The 17,897-nt window shown below is 42.6% G+C and overlaps 1 protein-coding gene across 3 annotated transcripts in view; it reads left to right on the top strand.

The window, feature by feature from the left end:
• The window catches only part of LOC122575640 (ras-related and estrogen-regulated growth inhibitor-like), an 86,383-nt gene extending 76,706 nt beyond the window's left edge, over positions 1-9,677 (top strand). For all 3 annotated transcript variants that reach the window (XM_043744914.1, XM_043744916.1, XM_043744915.1), the window contains one exon: positions 4,034-9,677. In XM_043744914.1, coding sequence (XP_043600849.1) covers positions 4,034-4,292 — 259 coding nt within the window. In that variant the 3' untranslated portion in view covers positions 4,293-9,677. The remainder of the gene's footprint in view (positions 1-4,033) is intronic.
• The last annotated feature ends 8,220 nt before the right edge of the window (positions 9,678-17,897 follow it).

Raw genomic sequence — 17,897 nt, 5'->3', positions numbered from 1 at the left:
TGTTGAGGCGAGAGCCAGGGAAAATCCCCTTAGCGTGCTTTCGAGCGCCGGTTAATCGTCGGATCATGCAAGTTTCCAGTCGTCGAGTCAGCGCGAAGAATCTCCGGCAATTTGTTCGGATCTCGGTGTAATCCGGTCGTCGCGCCACGGTTCTTGTTCATCGCGGCTGTCTAAAGGTCGCGACGTTGTTTCGCCAGCCAGCGAAATGTCGAGCCTCTCCCCTGGCCCAGTCATCATTCCTATAGTTACGTCCAACGAGTCGAGCCTCGCAATCGCGATTTCACGAAATATTCGCGAGTAAAACGTTTGATGGACGCGATGGCTTTAGTTTACGCTACTGGCCCACCGATGTTGCTGAACCGTTGATATTCAGAAAGAAATTTACGCGGAAACATCAAACTCTAAAGCCTTTTCACGTGTTTTTTTAACACCTTGTATATAAGATGGTTGTAAGAAACGTTCGCGCGTACCTTTAGCGTCTCAAGACAACAACTTCTGATTATCTGTTCTCCGGTTAAAATATTTGATATTCCCTGCCATTTTCTTGTTCTGAATTAACTTAGAGTTTTATGATTACATATTAATCATTTAGCTGGCTATTGAAATGAAAAGTTTCCGGAAGACTCTGTCGGATAAGTAAACTTAATTAATTTCTTTCTTTCGTTTCGTAAGTACTCGATTGATATTCTATTCTCAAGAAACAAAAGATTCGCTTTCGTAGTTATTTGTCGCCGTATTTATCGCAAGAAGATGTCGCAAGTACGTACGTCCTAAGGTAAATTTAAAAGGCGATGTTCGTAATTAGAGAAACTAGGTAGAAATTTATTTCACCCACCGAATATTGTACCGAGTATTATAATTCCCACGTTTTCTGTATTTCCGTACGCACCGCATGTGCTTTGTACATTTTTGCAATTTAAAATTGCCGCGTAAAAATGCGCAGCCTAATCGTCGCTTTTCCGTACTTTCCAATTTACCCACTCGATCAGCGCGGCTTCCATACGCCTCGAATATTATAAACCGCCATCTATCGTTTCCCATAAAAATTCCATGTTTAGACTAAACCGAGAACCGCTCACTCGTTCACTTTCTCGTACGTTAGCCGCGTGTCCCTTTATTCGATCTAATCGCGCCTTTTCCAGCTAAAATATCCGATATTGCCAGCGCGTTGCTCTTCCTCGGAAAAAGAAGAGGAAGCCAGGGGAATGAGCTGAGATCCGGCGGCGAGAGAGCGCGGGAAACGACACATAGACAGGCTCTCGAATCTAACACCGTTCCTCGTAAAGCAACGGATCGCCTCGTATAAAATAAAAGGGGACAGATTAACGGCCGTGAACGTGGGGGCCTGCTCTCTCGCGTGTGCATGCATTAGACGTGTGCACGACCCTCCCACGCGCCACCGCCTCTTTCTCTTTCCCTCGATTTCTTTTCTCCCTCTTTCTTCCTGTTCGACGCTCCGAGAGTATCACGTGTTCCCGCGAATTTAATTGCCTCCATAAATATCGCGGGCCTTCCATGGCCGAGCAACGTTAAAATACGACGGAGGATCGAGGTCCTAACCCCTTCTTCTTCTCACTCTGTCTATCTATCTGTCTATCTCTCTTTCGAGGAACTCATCCCGCTGGGGATTCGCGATGGAAGAGAAAAAGTGGATCGTTCCGAGTGGTAGACGATGATGATGGCGAGCAAGGTGGCTTTTGATTGGGAATGTACAGCGTTGCGAGGCTTCCAGAGGATTGTAAGGGACTGCGCGATGTGTGGTTGAATTTTTGTTAATGGATGGTGATGGGCTCTGTTAGACACTCGCGAGCGTTCTTTTTTTTTCTGGAGAACGTCTTTCTTTTATATTGGACGCACACTGAGCCTCGTAACTATAAAACTACTCTGCAGTGTTTTATTCTTATCCGGATACGGGATATACGAGGTACAACACGATCAAACGTGAACAGAAATTTACTAAGTTAAACTTAGAGTCAAACTTTGTGGAAGCCACCAAACGAGGATGCGTTTATTCGAGTTATCGTTATGATCTCGGTTTATTTCGTGCGCACAGTTCAATTTCTGTCTCGACAAGATATTCCGTTTTACTGATTCTACCGATTACGCGTAGTCGTAGTAAAACTAATTTTCCAACATTTGGTAAATCTTCCAAAGCTAAAGGTAAAGGTAAAGGTAAAATACTAAAGGTAAGTAGATACCTAGAAGGACAAGATACATCCGAGTTTGTTCGCGAGGATACAACAAGAATCGTCGATTTATGTATGTATCGTTGGAGATCAAATATATACAAGGTATCGCAGTTTTTACCGGCTGAACATTGTCGCTATGTTCTATAGGTCAACGCGAGGAATAAATGTCATATGGATATATGTATGTGGTTGGAAGCATTGTTAAAGAGTTATAACGAAGAAACGACGTACAGAATGAACAGTAACGAACTGCGTTACTACGGTTTAAAGTATGAATGGGTCGAGAATATTTGCATCTAGTAGCAGTCAGAGGCTATTGTAATACTTGTACAATTCCAACCACAACTCTATTTTAAAATGTTCACCATTCCCCTGTCAATACATGATTGGCAGCGGGAAAAATTGAATTTATTTATCACCCGTTGAAGTTGGAGATGTAGATTACAATACTTTCTGGCTATCACTATCACTGTACACGCATTTGCATCTATTCGTATTGACTCGCGTTCGTCATCGTTCATTTTGTACATTGTTCTCTTCTTTTGTTATAATTCCTCAACGATGCTTCCAACGAAGCATACGTTTCTACGACATTTTTGTCTTATCTTCGCCTATGGAATATACCGACAACGTTTGACAGGAAGATGACTGCTACACGTCGCGTGCATCGTTTCAATAAGGAAGAAATATCTGGAACTACGCATACGTGGATCCTCTGATCCGATGTTATTCCAAAGCAATCGAAATTAAACTCGGGACCATTATAAATACGACGACCAAGCCTGGCGAAATTCCAGCGAATCGTGTTCTTTATCCCGCGGACTTTACGTTCACTCACCTTCCTCCGCTTCCGTTTGTCCGGAACACGATGTTTGCCAAGAAATCGTGACCAGTTCTCTCGTTTCAATTTCCGTTTCGCGGAACCTTGACGGCTTCCGTTCATCCGTGACGGCAGGAAACTTCAGAAATTTACCGGCTCCGCGTGTTTCGAACGAATCTCCAACTTTTCTTCTGTCTTCCTCTTCTATTTGCGTTGTGAAATTTCCAAATTTCCGCTTGCTTCCGACGTCCAGAAGTTTAATTAAAAAATTCGACGAATAACTTTGCCAAAGGTTATCGATTGCTGGTCCAAACTCGCACATAGCAGGGAGATGATCGGGACAAGATGAATCATCGATCGAGCAATTTGTGGAAATATTTAGCAAATTTTTAGGCAACGCGCTAAAGATGATCAATAGTGTGATTCTTAGAAAGACTTGGAAAATTTTTCCACGATACACTGTGTCTGTAATACGATATTAAAAGATCTATGAAATTTCTTAAGAGGTTGAGTTTGTAAATGGGCAGGAGTTTGGTGGTTACGTAGCGAGAAGCAAGTTTGTAGGTAAAACCAACTAGCAGCTGTTGAAACCTCTGTGAAAAGCGTGTACCTAAAACGTGTCGTAAAAAGTAAGCGACGACGAGTATACTTGTGAAACACGGTTATAATATGGAATTACGTTGCGACGAAACGACTGTTCCATTTTTTAATCGTATTACTACAATCTACTTCAATTGCTAAATCGTAATTTAAAGAGCAAATTGTAGTCACTTTTTACGAATGACGATATTCACGAAATTCATGAAAAACAGCTAACTGGTTAAAAGAGAGCTACGACGAAATGCAAAAATAATATAAAAAATTACATAGACGCGAGTAATTATTTTTTCTCTAAGTAATATAGATATCTCGCGAAACTTAATTTAATTAACCTCTAACAATCTAACAGCAGATGGACGAAAATAATAGAAAGATAAAAGATGTAAATTTCTCTAAAACGTTCGAAACGATCGTTGTGTTGCAGAGAGGTATGCGTGGACGAGGGGCAACAGTTGTCGCTGGCGCACGGATGTCAATTCTACGAGGTCAGCGCGGCGGAGAGTCCTGCCGGCGCGGCCCTCGCGTTCCAGGCGCTGCTGCGAGAGGCGAGGTCGGTGCAGCTGCTACGAGCGCTTCCGATCCGCCGGAAGTTGGGCGTTCACTCGGTCTCAAGGGTACTCGGCACGATCTTCGGCAAGAACACGACGAAAGATCGGAAAAAGAGGCCCTCGTTGAGCATATGACGCCTCCTCTGCGCCCTCCTCCTCGGAGGTCGTGACGAACCCGACAGGAGAACCGACGTGGTCGTTCTCACCAGCAACGTCTACTCCAATCGCTGACGAGGACATCGTTAAGAAATCGTCTGACCAACATGAATCAGTCACGGTGACTCAAATTTTCCTCTCGAAGGACACGTTTAAGAAGATGAAGAAGAGAAGAGGAAGAGTATGTTTGGTGTTCTCTGGACGCGACACAGTTCCTGGCGTCTTGATTCGTCTTCAAGAATGATCCTGAGGAACGCTGGGACGTTGCCTGGCGGACAGGTAAAAGAACGCGTCTACGGTAGAACCTCGATTGGCGTAGAATTACGAAGACGCAAGCGACTGAAAGTGCACAGGTGTCGAGGTTCGTGCAATCAACGAGGTAACCGATTGGACAGTTTACTGTACTTTTGTTATGGCGATCGTAACGAGACTAGGGCTACGGTTGCAGCGGATGTACGTTTTGACGAATTGTCGTTCTGATCCATGAAACGTACGCTCGTAAGTAGACCGTAGATTCTTGTGCAAATTTACATTTCGCAGAGTATCATTCAAGAAATAGTGGAATTTCGCGCTTTGAAATTTTACGTAAATGTACGAAAGCCCGCGGTATACTCGTAAGAACGTAGATATATCCATATTTGATTGTTTCGACGTATTCGTCAGAACACGCATCAACCTTAGCCACGGTGCAATTATATCAGTTACGATTGGATTTCTCATATCGCCGCTCTTGGTCTGTTTGTTCGTAACCGATTACGAGATGCTATCCTCACAATGCGTTGCGGAATACAACGAGCGATGTACTTGCGCGGACGATCGAGGTTCTACCGTGTATCATCTCCCAGAAGAAGCTTCGTGACGTAAAAAGGAAAGATAATTGTACTTTCTGAGCGGACGAATGCGATCATTTTGTTGACTGTTCGTCGTTGGGTAGAGGGAGGCAGAGGGCGCAGGAGGCGCGTATCCGAATACCAGCTTCGTTTCACGTGCATGGAGTTTCGGGAGTTCGATCGAAAAACGAGAAAATCGTCCACCGGAGAAAATAGCTGTTTCCCTAGGGGAACTAAATCCAGGCGTTCTTGCGTCAGATTCTCGTGTATTTAGAGACGTTTTCATTTAACGTTCGATGGAAACACTGGTGGAAATGGACAGTGAATCGAAGAGGAGGAGGAGGAGGACAGTGTGAGAGATTGTGACGAGCGTGGAAAACGACGAATCGTAAGAAATTGATAGCGAGTAAGGTGGTCTTTGTTCGTCGAGTGCTTCGTGTTCGTTTTCCTTTTATTTTTCTCCCTTCTTTTCCCTTTCTACGTTCTTGTCGGTGTTGCAGTGGTCGAATCGTATCTCCTTCGAGATGGATGGAGAATCGGCGATACGCGCGTGCGACTGTTGTTCCTGAAGGGTTGTAGCTTTAAGCGTGACCGGGAGTCGAGGTGATTCTCTCATCAGGGTGCATCGATACCGATTCCTGTGACTTTTGTCGAGAATCGCGAGAAACGTCTCGCTCACTTGACATTGTTTCGGTGTATTTATTTGTTTCGAATAGTGCGAGGTAACGGAGTGTACTCGCTGCTGTTGAGTAACTGAAAAGATGGTTAAATCGAATATTTAGATGGGAAGCTACAGGATCGTTAGAAATAATTTCGACGAACGTTTTGTTGGAAAGAAAGTGAAATAAAATGAAGACGGAACGAAATATTTTCTTGGCGTTGTATCTCGCTAGAAGATATTATTTCTTATAAATTTATTTATTTTTTCTAGTTGAGCCCTGCTTCTCTCTACTTTCTTTTTCATGCATATATACATGACATATGTTTTCTATAAATATTGTAATTTTGGTCAATGAGATATCGATAGAATTATGTAGATTTAATTTTATTAAGTATATCGAGCGTACGGTAGAAATTGAAAGAGAAATAAGATACACGGTCGAGAAATATTCCGTTCACTGATTTCGTGTCTTGTACAGGCATTGAAATCACCAGATTCTCTCGCCTTTGCAACGCTCTTGTAGCTTCTCGAATAAACTCTTGAAATTTCGCTTAATCTTTCGTTAATCTTGTCTCCTAACGATGAAAAGCGATGGTACGGGCTTAATAAATATGAAGGACATAAAACTGGTAATTACCAAAGACAAGTTGTACGTAATTTACCATTTTCAATGTGACGCACGGATAACATAGCCATTAATGAAAATCGTAAAACGGCGGATTAATGTCTTCCGATGCAAAGGTAGACGTCCATGTAGAATTATGATTTCCAATTCTCATACACATTTCGATTATACGAATGCAATTAGGAAGCAACTTAGAAAATATTTTATTTCCATAGACGTACGAGTGGAAGTAATTGGAAAATGAATCAGGCAATGAACTATGTACTGTGTATGTACGTATTATGCATTTATTACCAACGTTATTTCGCTCCATGCTGAAAAGTTTCGCCATTTCAATAATTCTATTTAATATTTCAATAAATATTTCAATCGTCACTCTTGTCGACGTTTTTCCAAATACCGCGATCTCGGTTCTTCAGAAGTCTCGAATCAAAATTGAGTTTTCTAAATATTCTTCAAGTCTACGTTTCCTCGAATATTCCAAACTTCGACTATTCTTCGAGTCTACAATTTCTCGAATATTCCAAACCTCGACTGACATCAACGAAACGCGTTGTTTATTTTCTTGAGAAATTGACTGCGAAGATTCGCGAATATGATTTTTCTACGACCCTTGAACGTTGCTCGACCAGTTTCACGAAATATCGATCGAAATATTAAGCGAGATTTCGAGCTTTCGAAGCGCGACAGACACCCGATGAGAGGATTCCGCGTTTCACGCGCCACGTTATCGTCCTACGCGACAAGCTTCACCGATTCTGCGCTCGTTTCTCGGTCGCGGGACCGGAAACGCGCCGTGAGCGCGGGGACTGGCGCCGCGTTCCAAACAAAACCCGATAGTCTTTCAAATAATTTTTCAAATTTCGCAGCTGTGGTCGAGCGAAGGACATTCGATGGCGACAACGCTGCAAAATCTCGACTCGATCGCGCTCTGTCTTCTAAAGAATGTTAATTCTAAAGAATGGAAGATTTGTATCGTATCTTGAGCGATTAGGTCACGTGTATGTGGAATCGTTGAACAATTGAGAAACGAGGAGAAGCACTCGGGAAATTATAATAAATCGTTCGATCGTGAATAAGAAATTGACAGTAAATCGACTCGTAAGTATTTGTCTATCTTGTCGTTTCAGAGTTTAGTTTGCCTCGCGAACGTGGTCACGCTGTTTCGCTCCTAATTTTTCGCGAAAGAAGCTGTAGTTTTGGCGACTACCTAGTTCTTGATCGAATAAACGAAAGAAACGAACGTTGGAACGAAAGGATTTCAAGGATATAGAGACTGTCGCCAAAGGATTGAGAATCAGCGAACACTTACGAACGTTGGAAGGGAAAGAACGTTGAAACTGAAATTGCCAATCGATTATTAAAGATAAATCTGCATTCTTATTTACTTTCACGGCTCTCCTGGTTTCCGACTGTCAGGATTCCAACGCAGGGATGTGATACCTTTGAATGGAAACGAGACGTGGGTCTCCGTTCTCGAGATCGAACTTCCGGCTTCCGAGTAATCGATTCGACAACCTTAATGTTCCTACTGAAAGTAGCCTAAGTGTACATAGCGCACATACATTCGCCGAGCGTGAAACTCCCGAGAAGAAGCTCGAGGGTTCGATCGATGCATAGATTCGTAAGGTGAAACGAGAATGAGAAACATAAGAGAATGGTCCAGCGTGACGGACTATTACGAAGCTCTTAAGGCTAACCATACGTCGAACTCAGAGTAAATCTTTCGATTACATCGTTGTGTCATTTCCTTGAACACTCAAATTTGCCACACTTCTTCGCAGTTAAAATGTTTCTCGCGTTATCGTACTTGTATCGTTGCGATAGACGAGGACCGTTCTGCATTCACGACAAATTTAACGATATCAAAATAATACGGAGAAATATATCTCTGGTGGAGGGGCAAGAGGAGTATCAATCAATCAGAATTACATGAAACTGTCGTAAATTGTTAGAAACTCTTTTGTAAACTTGTAATATTAAAACACTTGTGATATTGTACTTAAGATACGACGTAAGATGAGGTGTTAGATTTTCGTTATGCTACTGGAAGCTCAGGCGAAGGAAGAAAGAAGTGAAATTGATTTGTATTATTGGAACCATAAGCGGAAGACCGCAACGTGGAAAGTATTAACGTATTTAGTTTACGTTTAGTAATCTGTCGAACGAAAGACTCGCATTGTCTCATCGGCCCACCAGAGATATAAAGCACCCGAAGTAAAGTATTATCCGCTGCATTCATGTCGATGTCGCGTGCATATCGTAGAAACACGCGTCGAATCGAATGCGAGATACGCGCGGATCACGCCTGTCCTTTGTCACTCTGAGTTCAATATGAAACTAGGTCGAAGGAATTTATCATTGTGGGGCTAGTGAACGTTTTCATTGACTAGATGATAAATGAAACCGACAATTCGTATTCTCATTGCGAATTCGTGTTATTGTTCGTTTTTCTCTCGGCGACGAAACGACCGCCATTACAGGTTGGAGCATTTCTTTTTTTTTTTTTTTTTTTGTAAAAAAGTAAAACTGGAAAAAAAGGATCGTTCTTTTTTCTACGGTTATAGCAAACGCGACTTGGATCGTGTTTTTAAGGTTCTTAAGTGTAAGTCATGTTGTACGTATAGTTCTTTCAGTGCCTTTTATATTGTCTCCAGTGTTGGGTGTACGAGAGTTCATTTGGCCTCGCCGATATACCTTCTCTCGGTCTTTTCTTTCGTTTGTTTTATACTTTGCAACTTGATACGATACACGGGGCAAATTATACCGTAAAAATTATTAGACAGCTCTGCGTGTAATTTTTTCTGTAATTCGTTTTCTGTATTTCTGTAATCTCGTGGGAGGGTCGTTTGATTCGCAGTCGAGGATGCTCGTAATCTTCGCTCGATCTATTTATGGCGAAAGGAACTCAACGCAGATGGAACGATGAATATTTGTAAGTAAAGTTGCGTTAACGACGAAAGAGAGCGAAGAGGAAGCGTCAGCTGAGAAACAGGCGAAGAGAAAAGGTTTATCCGCGAGCCGTGTAACCGAGGGATGAAAGTATGTGCTTCCAGAGCGTGCCTAAAAAAAAAAAAAAAAAAAAAATCGATACATTCCAAAACGTGTGAAATCTACGTGGTAAATCCATAAAACGGGCGTGAGTGTGTCATGCGATTTTCCGAATTCTGGCCGATATCGATCGCTGTATTTTAAGTGCTAGTCACTTGTTATCGTAAATTGAGAAAGAATAAAATTCTTTTGTTAAACCTTCAGAGAATTTGATTTGCCATGGTCAGCGTCCATTCTCTCCTTTCTTCGTGTCCGCTCTGTTCACCCCATCTTCCATCCAATAGCAATCTTTTCGCTCCAAATTGTATAAAACTTTCCGATAATCGATTCTTTCTTCCTACGATTTTCTACAGATCCTTCTTCTTCCACCTTCTCCTCGAGCCTCTGTGAGTTTTCGCTTTGCAGTGGCTATTTTTCAACTTCAAATTACGTGAAATTACCTATATCTCATTGTTCCTATATTTTTCTACAGGTACTGTAAGCATTTTTCCATAGGTTGATACGTAGGTTTTAGAAAGGCGCGATAAACGACGATAAACTTTTAAGATCACTTTCCACCGCACGGTTCAATAATTCATCAGCGTCATCTGATAGCACATTGGTTTTCTTACGCAGCTTAATTTTAATTTATAATATCTGACGTGACGATAGCTTGTCACCGGTGTAACCGTTTCGATGCAAACTTATCATACACATCAAAGTGAAGATATTTAAATTGTAAAACACTGGTGAAAATATTGAAAAACAGGATAACTCAGACTCGGCAGACTTTCATCTCTCTACAACCTCCGTCTCCACAGTGCGTGAATTCTTAAAAAAGGATACACCCTGACGGCTCCGCCACGGCAAAATTAGACGATCCGGTTGGAAAATCGCGGATGACGAGGCAGGCGAACCAGCAACGATGGGGCTGACCGAATAACTAGCGATTCGGGCCAAGGTTTCGGGTGCAACACGTGTTTGTCAGCCGTGATACAGAAATAAAATACGGCGCGGTGTTCACCACGCGTGCACACGCCCTCGACGATGTCGATAACTCGTCGTGGGTAATATCGTTCGTCAATGATGCCGAGAAGAGGACAGGAGAACGAAGCTGACCGACTGGATGGAGAAAGATCGCGCAGAAATAAAGAAACCGATGGAAAACTGACGGTATATTAGTTAAGAGAGGAGAAAATCTGATTCTTACGAATGTTCAGTAAACAAATAGTTTTCGTTAGAGCTTCACGAGTGACCGGATAGATGAGAAACGCGCAGACACGGAAGAAGTGGTGGCCCGGTGAGAAACTTGTTGGGAGGAGAAAGAAATCGCTTGCGCGAATTGGAAGAGGCTCTGAACGAATTTCTCGCGTTACAAGTTGATCGTCGACCGGATGGAAGAAATACGCGCAGTAATGAAGGAACCGACGTAGCGACTCAGAAGAGACAAAGTGATTTTTATGAAAACGAAGTAAACGATAGAAGTTAGAGAGTAGAAGACCTACGATTTCGATTACGATCCTTGAAGTAAGTTTTACGGTGGCTGAGAAGTTCAAAGAACGAAAAATTCCACGATTTGAAAGCGATCCTCGTCGAAATCATCGTTCTGATTTTCGTTCGATTTAGACAAATTTCAGAAAGAGAGACTCGTCGGTGTCGCATACTCCGTTTAGTTATTATGGTCCCACGATATAACCCGCAACGAATGAATCAACCAGCTAGAAACTGTTCTGCGGAAATTAATGGAGTCTCACGACGAAAAGTATCACAGCCACGAACTTTCATTTGCAACAGACAACAAGCGCGAGTGTCTAAATAGCCTAGCGATTGGATCGGTGATTTTTGAAGTAAAGGGGGGCTCGTTGCAAGTATCTCGACGTTACGAAGCGACAGATACAAGGCCTGAAAACGTGATCGGGTTTAGGATTTCCAGGGGTGGTGAACTCGTTCTAGTGGCGGCTAGAAAATTCTTGGTGGGCCGTGGCCGGTCATATTACCGCCGCCGTCCGCCGTTTTATCGTGGACAAGACAAACGACCCGAGAGCATCGATAAAACGATGCCCTCGCTCGATTTATCGTCACGAAACGAGGGCCGTTTTCGCCGAGAAGACACGACGTCACCTCCAACTCTGACCAGTACTCTAATTAGTGTATTTCATTCGGTGAAATTGCAACTATATCGACGTTGATCACGTTTCTTGTTAATGGTTGTATTAATTTAATTTGTATAAATTTTTCTTTCGTTCTTACGTTTGTCGTATCGTTACGAGCATTTCATAGCCACAGTATGGAGCATCAAGGCCTAAATAAATTAATTCCTGAATAAAAGAGAAGCCTGATCTTGCAACAATATGTGTATACTCTGATGCTGTGTAACATTCCGCATGTTTTGATCAGAATATTCAACATGAAGAATGCATTTATCTTCTAGATCACCCTGTAATATATTTATATCTTACATATTCTATATTCCTTTGATATTTATTCTCTCATCAACGCAAGCACTAACCCAGTTTAAAGAAATAATTTCAGTTAAATAAATTGAAGAAATCGAGCTCTTCTTAAGAAGAACCAAAGGTGTTTCTCTTTACCAAATTGGAGCACCCTGAATAATATTTTATGTATTCCATAATATTCCACAATATACAGTAACGTTTTAATCATAATTCATTTCAAAGAGATTCAAATGCATCAAGACCGATCTCTTGCTAATGAGACGCAAAAATGTTCCCCTGCTTAAAACTAGAGCACTCTATGTAATATTCTATGTATTCCATGATATTCTACAGCATATTACAATACTCGAATTATCAACATAATGATAGTAACTCCAGTCGAATAAACTAAAAAGATTCGAATGCACTGGAAACGATCTCTTTGTAGAAACAAGCGAAGATGCCCCCCTTTTTTAAATTATAACACCCTGTATGGCATTCTATAATATTTCACTTCATATTTAATACCGTAAACGCCTACATAATGATCATAATTTCAGTGAAATAAACTACAGAAATTGAGTAAAAGAGAAGAGAAAATGAGATAAAGATTTAAATGCATCGAGAATGATCTGTATCTAGGAAGAAAATAAACATGTCCCTCCTTTTGAAATTGGAACACCCTGTATGGATGGTATCCTACATATATTCCATAATATTCTACGATATATCATAATACTGCACTCACCAACATAATGATTATAATTCCAATGGAATAGACCGAAGAGATCGAGATGCCCTGAAACCGATCTCTTTCCACAGAGAGCAGCGTATCCCTCTTCCTGAAACGTTTGCCCATGCTCTCCCTCTATTTCCGGCTAATTAATGGCGCGCTGGCTCGCGATTAGAAATTCAGAGCGAGCCACGCGGCCTGCCGCCGACCCGCAATGACCACCTGCCGATCACGATCCTAGAGGCCGCTTTCGACAAGGACGATAACGCCGTACGACCACCGTGGAAAACGACGGGGGACAGAGAAAGGGAGACCGCCCGTGAAAAAGAGACGAGCTGCAAGGATCTTAGTCGGTGTTTGCATGGCGAAAGCGACTGAACGGTTTCCATCGTGCGTTATCCGACTCGACGGTGAAAACGATGCTTAACCGATCTCTTCTCCTTCCTCCTCGAGTTTAGACTGAGCAACCTCTTACCTGGATAAATCCATTTCGCTATCAGAATCGAATGGATCGCGAGGATTTTCGTTTGGTAAGGTTGATAGGATGTTGGAGACTGTTTGAAGCGATTTCGACGACTCCCTCATGGATTTAGTAAGTTTATGAAGAAGGTAGAACACGAAGAAGTTCTGAAGCTTGACTCAGGCATCTGTGATGTAAAACTGAAAGAAACCGAAAGAAGCCCAACAAAGGATCATTCGTAGATTGTCTCATAGTTAATAGATATCTGGCAATTATTGAATCACAATTTCCAAACATTATCCTACATGAAATTACGATACGATTCCTCCTTCTAAGGAGTCATCTTCAATTCTAGTGCTAACCTTGCGATCCAATACCTTCGTTCCATCGACTTCAAATCAAACTTCAATGCTTCGCGGACCACTCATCTTAACCTAATCTAACATCAGCCCTAACCGAAACTTAATTAAACATCTTCAATTCACCGATTTGGAGGCAAACTTTGAAGCTCTCGAAATAGCTCATCCTGCCCTGACTTCACCTGTTTGCAAAGAGCCTCGTATTTACATCGGTGACGCGTAAGTACTCGCAACAGCTCTGCGTGAAGAGGAAGGCGCGAGGAAACGGTATTCGACGGTGCACGCGTTCACCAGCCACGTTGCACGTCGCCTGGCCGCCGGATAGTCGCGGTCGTGACTTCCAAGGTCGTAGGTCGGCTCGCTGCACCTTGCACCTCCAGCCTGGTAGGCCGAAGGAACCAGCCGCGACGTGTCTGGCCTCGGGCGAGAGTTGAAATTTAATACATGCGCATAACTCTCAATACTCGTTCCTTGCCCAAGGGGTTCGTCCACCTTAGGGAACCGTCGCGTCGCTGGATTATCGTGCTACGAAGGGTTCCACGGGGTCAACCTGGGTTGCAAGAACGTTCCACCTCGAGGCTGTTGCGTGTGTTGACTGGCCACGTGATCGATTTGCACGCTTTTATGTATATGAGACTCGGAAGGTTGGACGTTGGCAGGTTGGTCTCGAGGGTTTGGTTTTGGTAGTCAAATGAGAGTTACGAAGGTGGTCAGGTTGAGGTACGATGTTTATGAGGGTTGGTGAGAAGGTGGAATATCGTGGAGGATTAATGGAGGGAATTTAGTCGGTGTGTTTACGCGTTTGGGGGGTGTGTTTGCAGTTGTTTGAAGTTTGTAGCGAGAGTGTAAATGACTACATAAACGCAGATGCTATCAGATTCTTCCATATATCCTTTTACTCCCGTATCCAGTTCGAATCTATCCTTAGGACGCGATTTGGGCGGATTTCTTAAGGAGGAGATATCATCTTCCTGGTGTAGATTTCCGTACGGAGTACCCGAGAACTCGAGAACGATATTTTTCAACGCAGATGATATTGTTTTTTATACTTTCGTTTTAAAACACATTGTCAAACTTCTGTTTCCTTCGATTACTTCTAAACTGAACCAAACAAAATATACAGAGATAAAAGTCAGCTAACCAGAAAGCCAATTACATTACTGTCGTAATAAAGTAACATTAAGTGAGCTCTGATTCAAACTTCGTCAAACAGAATCAGATCATTGTGAGGCAAATTCGGATTCAAAGCAAAATAAACCAAATGGAATCTGATTCATCCAACCTCGACCGATGTTTCTACTCGCGCTACATAAAACAGACTCACGTACAGATCAAATTAACAAAATCTAAATTCACTCGACTACAAGTCCACGGGAACCGAATCCAACGGACCCAAACCCGAAACCTCAAACCGCTCACGCATCTACGCTCGAAGCTCTCGCAATTTTTCCCCCCTCAACTTTACGCTTCCCGTAACCTTTCTGAAGCTATTCTCAAGCAAGCGCATATCTGTTGTAACTTAAACCCCACAATGTCTGACGGAGTCCGTCGTAAAAGGTACAGTCGGAAAGACAGTTGACGACAGTTGGAACGAGCGAGCAGCGTTTCCGAACGAAATTTTCGGCGTCAGACGTGTCATTAAGGTAAATGCTTCGTTTTCGTTCGGTTAGGGAGCCCTGTCTCGTCTGGGCGACGTCCACGAGCGAAACTCATGCTTCTACCACGAACTCACGCGGGGATGAGAAACGGCCTGTACCGTGGCGTGATAAATCAAGCTCCCGGGTTAACCGTAAACGTCAGGAGCGACGGCAGCCGAGGCTGGTCATTTTCAGCAGGTAATCGTACTTGATGGGCCTACTCAGAATTCACTAAAACGAGACGAACGTGAGCATCAGGTTGCAACGGAAAAGAGACAGAGAGAAGAGCGCATCCACGTGTCTCGAACAGAGGGCAACTGCGATTTGTCGCGGTATTAACGACATTGTGGTCGCCACAGAGATTTACTGGCGTACTACGGCGTGTCGTTTGCTGGTTTCGCAGATAGAAAGCCCCGAAGACGGTCTCAAGAGGAACGTACGAAAGAATTTGAAGTCACCGTCGAAATGGTTAGGTTGTTGGAAAGGATGACGCGTGCAAATAACGTGAATTTTTGTTATGGTGTGTCATCCGTAAACTTATTGTGGTCATAAGAAATATTTGCACGTTATTGATCTCTTTTTTGTGCTAATTGACCGATTGATCAGGTTTGAGGAGTATATGGAAGAACGTTGGAATGGATAGATCGTTGCCACGAGGGACGTGTCTAACCAACGTGGATTTTTGATTAAGAGCGTGTCATTTGTAGATTTATTGCGGATACAAGTGGATACAAGAGGTGTTAGGACGTTATTTCATTTATGGAGGTTTGTAGACCGATTGATATGGTTCGACTATGTTAAATTTTATAGATCGGTGGGTGAAGCTGGTTATCGCGAAGATTCTACGTTGTTGAAGCGAACCATAGAACTCGATAAAGAAATGAGTCATGGAAAAATATGGGTATGTATGCACAGATGCTGTTGGTACTTGATGAGTGTTGAAGAAGATTCGATATGCATATGTATGTTTGTTTTACGAGAAAATATTTTCTTGATCGAGTTCTGCATTTGATTCTTGCAATGGAAGCCTCTTCGGCAGTTCATTACATCGAGTGATCATGCACACTTCCTTCGCAATCTAATCTCGAACACCGAGGCTACTGACACTCGAAAATTTCACGTTCTCATTTGCACGAAATTTCCATTCCTATCGAAATCGATCGAACAAGGAGAAAATAACCACCGTCGCAACGTGAAAGCACGCGACATTAGCGTCGATTAATTCAACGGTGCTCGAATTCGCGGCTCGTAACATCTCCGGCAATCGAACCGACGATAAAACGTCGCGATTCGAGGTCGCGTTCGATCGTTAATTGGCTTGTGCAGGTGCGTTCGTACAGCCGCATTCCAACGCGATAAGGGAACTGCGATGTTTGCGTGGAACAAAGCTCGTCGTCGAGTCGGGTGACAAGAATGTCAGATTAGGCAGCGGTTCGAAAGTCGTATTCCTAGCGGTTGCACGCGCGATAAGTCTCCGAGCCTGCACCAACACCAATATTTTGTCAGCCGCTATTCGGTTGCTGGTACCCAACGTCATCCGGGGGAAAATCAATTTACGATGAACAATGATATCATCCATTGACGTCCGACACATCGATCTTGGAATGAGCTCGAGCAGATTTATTTTTGGCCTGCAAGAGTCAACGATCGTTCCCGATTATTTAATCTAAAACAGTTTCCAGGGTTAAAAGAGTGTACTTTCAGTCTGTGTAGATGATATACTGACGTTTCATTTTCTTTTTTCTTTTTCATTGTAATTCCTTTTTTTGATCGAAATTATTTTTTCTGAATTATATCTGGCGTGGATACTAAGTTTAACGCTCTTTTTATGGAGATTAGGTTCTGCTAAGCGAGTTCGTTGGCACCATTCAGGTTATTCTTTTCGAAGGGGTGGCCGTTCGTTGCTCGATAATTCACTTGGCTTCTGGAACAGGTCACCCAGTTTCTTTATCTCCATGCTGAGATCGATTGGCGAGAGAACCGAGTTTCGCGGGAATCGCGAGTTCGATGCTCGCCAGGATTTAGGTTTTGGCAAGCTTGCGAAAAATTGATTCATTGGATAGCGCTGGTCTTGCGAAATTTATCACCGAATTAGATAACTTTTGGATCGATCTCTTTCCTCTGGTTGCACAAGGTGAAAATATTTTGCAGAAAGAGGTGTCGTCGATGACGAAAGGTAATTGCACCCGGTGACGTACGGACTCGTGATCCTGATGGAATGCGGCGAACGTTCAAACAATACCTCCAGCTGATTCGCTCTTCTCGGAAACGTCTCTCTTGTACGAAATATTCCTCGTGCTAACCGCGTGCCCGCATTAAAAAATACGAAAATATCTTTCGTCGATTTATCATCGCATAAAAATTCCAGCTCTGAATAATAATTGTTGTTGTGCACACAACATTGTATCTCCCGTTAGTATTATTAGATGTCGTGCTGTCTTTATTCAAACACCGAAGGTAATCAGATATTACTCGATTAGCATTCACAATTATCGTCGTAGTCATTCTACTGCAATTCTCTTCGATCTTATCAGCGGCATCATAAAAGCAGATCAAAATATTTGTTTCCCCAAATCCACCTTTTACTTTCATTTTCTTCGTTCCCGTGTAAATTCTTTCGGTATCAGGCGAAGATTAAATGTTCGTTTTCTCAGGAAATTTTTGATTTTCATTAAATATTGCAATATATTCTGCTTCGTTAATAACCTTCTGCTTCACTGCCAAACATGCTCTTGGTTAGCAGCTTGTTGTTTCATATTTGAAAAAGCAACGGAATATACAATTTTAATTTAAAGATAAATATAATTACATATC

Source organism: Bombus pyrosoma, linkage group LG15, assembly GCF_014825855.1.
Source record: "Bombus pyrosoma isolate SC7728 linkage group LG15, ASM1482585v1, whole genome shotgun sequence".
Classification (NCBI taxonomy): Eukaryota; Metazoa; Arthropoda; class Insecta; order Hymenoptera; family Apidae; genus Bombus; species Bombus pyrosoma.
Note: the sequence above shows the minus strand (reverse complement) of the source record. Positions and strands in the feature narration are given on the sequence as shown.